The following is a 6,000-nucleotide window of genomic DNA, read 5'->3' on the forward strand; positions in this document are numbered from 1 at the left end:
CCACAGCCTACACTAAACACATGAGCTATTTTCCACTATGTAGCAGCCCAGTAATTCTACCTATATGTAAGCATGTTGTAATTCTTATCTTAGACCACTGTAGCTGAGCAGATCAATGTAGTGTGCGGCTGCAGACTAAATGGTACTACGTCAGTCCCTGCAGCCCACTTCTAGCCTGCAGCCACACACTACTTAGATCTGCTTAGCTGCACTTGCTTAAACAAACCCTTATAACTAGCTTATTTATAACTAGAAATACTAGGCTTGCTACACAGGATCAAATAGCTCATGTGTTAAGTCCCTGACTATGGTACATGAGGTTGGGAGTTCGAGTCCCGTGCGTGACAGCAGAAAGGAAGTGTGCCGATTAAGGACGGACAGATATTTGCCAGAAGTGCCAGATGGAAAATCTGACAATGGATATTGGTAACATATTGGTGTGACCTAAGAATAAGGAAGTAGAAGTGTATAAAGATACCAGCAGAAGGGTTATTTGTGTGATGGAAGGGATTAGATGGGTTAGTTGAAATGTTAAGGGCCAGTAATTGATGACATAATCACTGTATTGCTGGTTGAAACATGATTTGGTACGATCAGGTTTGCCCCATAAGTCATAAAGTTCCCTAAAAATAGCTGAGTGGATAATTTTTTTTTCAGCAATAGCACAGTAGAGGATAAAATTACATCTTATGATTTTATAATTGCCTTTTTCACTTATGGTCATCATCTGTATGAACTTTTATCTCATGTATCAAGATAACATATTTAACTATCATAGATGTTAAAACCTTATACTATGAGGATAAACAACTTGTTGGATGATTAAACTGCTCCTAGACATTAAAAATCCTAATATGCCCCAAGCATTCTTATTTGTCTTCATCTATGTAATCCTAGAATAACAATCTGGAACGAGCACTGGACTGGATATTCTCTAACCCGGAGAGCGAAGAGGAGTCTGCAAATGCTTCACACTCTGTGGATGCCGAAAACAATCAAAATGGAATTCTCACCAACAATGAACAAGAAGGACCTCAAATTAAAGATGGAAGTGGAAGTAAGGAGGGAAAAACATACCAAGATTTGGCAATGTGTCACAGGTTAAATTATTCCTTATCATCCTGGTGAGAGAGGTTTTATCACTGATAGTGTTGGTGCACTCAGTAAGAGAGCATGACCAGCCCTGAGACCTTTCACTAGATGAATGGTTCTAACAGTCAGCTTTGAAAGATGGACACCCAAATAAGGGCTAATAAAAGAATGGAAGGGGGCAGTGCTGTGATAAATAGTGAGTAGAGTAAAGGAATGGACAGGTAATTAAATGCTCTCCACACTTATAAAATCACTTTTCAACCATTTTATGCAGTATGGAGTGTCTGTATAGAAGCTTCTGCTGCAAAGTGACGCTGCTAGAACACAAGTCCATGTGATGAAAGCAGCAGAATTACCACAATCACACAGTTTCCCCGTAATCATGCTCCATGCAACAATAACGTGCAGATTATAAAATAATGCAACAACCCTTTGATAAGCTCTTATTGACTGTTTTTAAAACTTAGAAAGTAATAAAAGTCCCCAGACTGAATGCATTGTACATCCCATATTTAGTGGTCATCTGAAAACGAAACAAAAAAGACATCATCACATAAATATGACTCTTACTATCTCACTGCTGCCCATTCACACAGGTCTGTCCTGTAAGACGCACTGGAATTGAATAGCTGGAAGAATGATCTGCTTTATCTTTATCAGATGTAGGTGTACTGTATGGAGTGGGGGATTACGAAGTGACAATCTATGCTTCTTTTTTTTAGGATATGAACTCTTTGCCTTTATCAGTCATATGGGAACATCAACCATGTCTGGACATTATGTCTGTCATATTAAAAAGGAAGGAAGGTAAGTATGGATGCTTTAAAAATCATATTAGAAGTAAAAATACCATACTATTACTTTATGATCCTGCATACACCTTGTGTTTTTAATACCTTATGGACAGATTATATTTTTGTTGACAAAGACCATTGGTTTTTAATAGAGGTCAAAAGTGGAAGCTTGTCCAAAATATGGTTTCCTTGCAGAGCAAATACAGAAAGTTTATTGTATTAATGCCACTACGTCTGATCAGTTCTTTAGTCAGTCTGTACTTGTTATGGGTCTGTCTGTTTGGCTGAGCACTTTGGCCTTAACAATTAATGGTTGGTGCTACGCATCAGCCGATGGAACTTTACAAAGATTAACAAACAGTATTTATTATAGAAATACTTAGATTTTTTTTTTTTAAATGCAAAGTACTGTATTTGTACATGTTTATTCACAAATGCATTATGTGTGCTTCTGTGCTTCTCTGTTAGTGCCTTAAAGCTAACTGAATTTTCAGTTGTTAAAAATCCATAAATTAAACATTAATTCAGAATAAAAAGTACCCTGGATCTGGAGTTTCACTCAATTTAGTTGGTCCAATGATGCATGCCTTAATCATTCAGCAACACACTGTCTGTATGATAAAACATCACCTTGGCAGGACCTAAGCTTCTGCCAAGGTGACCTTTATTCATATGCTAGCAATGCCGCCTGCTAGGACAGCAACCTTGAAAGCTGGCAAACATCAGGGCACCTTCTGATGTAGTGGTCACAATATATCACTAATGTTAATAAATCCAGACATTAATGTTGGGTGGATTTAGTCTTCAAGAAAAACTCTAAGATTATTAATAGTGTCTAAATATGGTAAATGCGCAGGAGATTATTGGACAACATTGTTTGCATAAAACAGAAATAACAAGAATTGCGCTTCAATATGAGATTCTGCATGAGGCCTGGTACTCGTCTGTAACCACCTTATGATAATTACAATTAAAAGAATTGGCCCAGCGCAAACCTCTTATTGGGGACACAAGTTCAATTGCAAGTAGTGATTGTATCAGCAAGTACAAAATACCGTTCCGTCCAGAAGTAAAGTTCTCTTCAACAGACATTAATAAATTGTAGTAGTCCACATAATCCCAGAAAACAATCCAATACTTGTCACAAAATGATATCCAACTGCGGCGATCACTTTTTCTGTCTCCCCACTACTGTACTACTTATCACTCTGATACATATGAAGGAGACAGAAATATGCAATAGTGTAACAAAATTTTATCCAACAAGTACATCCAAATTTGTATCAGCTGTCCTCCTCTGGTAATCCACCAACGCGTTTCCGCTGTTATGAGCCTTTATCAAGGTATCTTGATATTTGGACGTACTTGGTGGATTCCTGTTCCCGGGAGGTACCTAATATATGCCCTAAACGTGTAATGGTGTTAGATGTACACCTTACTATCTGGTACGCAGCCCTACTTCTGTTTTAGACTTTGTCACAGGAATAAAATTTTGTTACACTATTGCATATTTCTGTCTCCTTTATATGTATCAGAGTGATAAGTAGTACAGTAGTGGGGAGACAGAAAAAGTGATCACCGCAGCTGGATATAATTTTGTGACAAGTATTGGATTGTTTTCTGGGATTATGTGGACTACTACAATTTATTAATGTCTGTTGAAGAGAACTTTACTTCTGGACGGAACGGTATTGTGTACGTGCTGATACAATCACTACTTGCAATTGAACTTGTGTCCCCAATTACACTATTGCATATTTCTGTCTCATTCATATGTGTCCGAGTGATAAGAAGTACACTACTGGGGAGATAGAAAAAGTGATCACCACACCGCAGTTGGATACAATCACTATTTGCAGTTGAACTTGTTCCCCCAATAAGAAGTTTGTGCTGGACCAATTCTTTTAATTGAACGATGTTTGCATGTTCTAATATTAATTGGGTGGTTAAAAATTGAGTGGACTTTATTAGCATTTAAATTTTTTTTTAGCCAAATACTCATTTTTAGGGTCAAAATATAACAATATAAAATAATCTCTGTATGATAGAATTTACTGTGAGGTAAAACAACCTATGGCTTTTCACTGAATCTTTGGGGGTTGTCGTTCAAGAACCATTGAAGAACCAAAGGTTGTGAGACGTCTAACATTTTTCTATGTATTGGCCTAAGCCCTTAAAAAGATGATTTTTTTTATTGTGTTTTTCAGATGGGTGATTTACAATGATCATAAAGTTTCAGCATCTGAACGACCTCCTAAAGACTTGGGCTATCTTTACTTCTATCATAGAATACCTTAAGTGAGGTCCCAGGCCTAGAAAGCCATATACAGTTTATACCAGCTATAGAAAAATAAGCAGAAGCAAACGAATGTCGGACTACTGGAAATCTAAAATATTTAAGTTTATTTAAAGAAAAAATAACTAATGTTCAGCTTTATTAAGCCTTAAACTGGAAAATGCAACAAATGAATCCCTATGTCGTTTTATGTAATTTTATATGTAAAATGGATGAATGTGTTACCTATACTCTACTACAAACATTAGGAGTGTTTGCTTTCTCTTGGAAGTACTAAGAGCTGGAAATATTTCATTTTCTTTTTCAGTACAGACATCTCATTACACTTTTGATCCACAATACAGTACATTCTGTTCACCTGCACTTACCACTAATGTCCGGCAGGTGGCACTGTTCCTATAAGTTTGGACATAAAATGACAGCACATATGTGATCAGGGGTTACACAATTATAACTTGTCACCAGTATTAACTAGCGTTCACCCTAAGCAGCCATACATGATGTGAAAATGGTAACCATTGAATAGTTAGACAGTAATACAACAGCTAGATCGGAATATATCTAGAGCGGAATGTATTCAATTCTCCATCTCATTCTTTTCTTAGTAATCTCCCTTAAGCCTCTGCTAAGTCCTTCTTTGCAATCTGTGTACTTTGCTGGCAAAGTTATAGTTGTAGTTCAATATTAGAATCTTTGAGAATATGCACTCACAATTTCACGGGAGCCTCTTATGCTGTCCCTGGCAGTAAGTAGGATTACTTCCCAGCTAAACAAGGCATACTGAATTCCCCGGAGGCTCAGTAAAGATTACAGAAGTACCAGTGGTTTATGGGTCCCCTGGCTCAGCAATACCATGCAGTTTACCGTTGTTGTATTGTGTACTACTATATAGCTGCCACATATATCTGTTGTAGTAACAGAGAAACCGTTTGTGGATTCTAAACACACTGTGCAAGATCTGATGTCATTTGGAGAAAAAATAAGTTTCTTTATTATAACTGCTATGGAGCCAGGTATTCAAACCAGAATATGTTTTGTACGTGAATAACAGCAATTACAGTATTGTCATCCAGCAACATTCTCATAAAGCAACATAAGCAGTGTATTACATACAGCTGTTCTGAGTGCCTTTTGCTACTGATCCCACTGTATATGATTTTTGTCATACACCTGATTGGATTATGGTGATTGGAATGGCTGAGATCTATAATGATAATAAACATGACACACAAGTTGTTTATACAAATGGAATAGAAGTGTATGATATTAGTGACTTTTTAATCATATAATATACAGTACTGGGATGCCAAGGTTTAGTACCTATATACTGCTTCCACCTGGATTCTCTGCTACATAGTTTGCAAGTCCAGATCCAGCTGTGAATACTTTCTTCTACTGTGTGTCTATGTTTGGGTCTGTACACCAATCTGGGTGTAGGAATATAACCTAGTACGCTGCAGATTACATGGGGCTGGATCTTAGAAAAGTCTGCCAGAAATATGTGTCTTATAGAGATGCTGCTGCAGAATGGGGCCCTGATGAGGTTCAGAAGCCCTCTGGCTTGCTATAAGATCACTGTGTCACTCATAGTTACAGAATAGAAGGATAATAGCACAAAGACCAGAGAGATACTTTTGAAGCTAACAAATATCTTATAAAAGAATATATAGTAGGCCACAGAAACCTTCTTCATACATGTTCTATAAAAACAAAAGTGTATGATTATTACTTGAGAATCTGCTGACCTCTGTCCAAGATGAGTAAGGGGCCTATGTATCAAGCCATTTTTTTTTTTGTACATAAAATTATGCAGAAACA

General features: G+C 37.1%; 1 protein-coding gene across 3 annotated transcripts in view; it reads left to right on the forward strand.

Annotated features, from left to right (window-relative positions):
* USP13 (ubiquitin specific peptidase 13) overlaps positions 1-5,661 on the forward strand; it is a 116,439-nt gene extending 110,778 nt beyond the window's left edge. For all 3 annotated transcript variants that reach the window (XM_088452445.1, XM_088452444.1, XM_088452443.1), the window contains exons 19-21: positions 898-1,057; positions 1,815-1,899; positions 4,094-5,661. In XM_088452445.1, the coding sequence (XP_088308571.1) occupies positions 898-1,057; positions 1,815-1,899; positions 4,094-4,184 (336 nt within the window). In that variant the 3' untranslated portion in view covers positions 4,185-5,661. The remainder of the gene's footprint in view (positions 1-897; positions 1,058-1,814; positions 1,900-4,093) is intronic.
* The last annotated feature ends 339 nt before the right edge of the window (positions 5,662-6,000 follow it).

This window comes from Taudactylus pleione, unplaced genomic scaffold (genome assembly GCF_031769625.1).
Source record: "Taudactylus pleione unplaced genomic scaffold, aTauple2 ptg000037l, whole genome shotgun sequence".
NCBI lineage: Eukaryota > Metazoa > Chordata > Amphibia > Anura > Myobatrachidae > Taudactylus > Taudactylus pleione.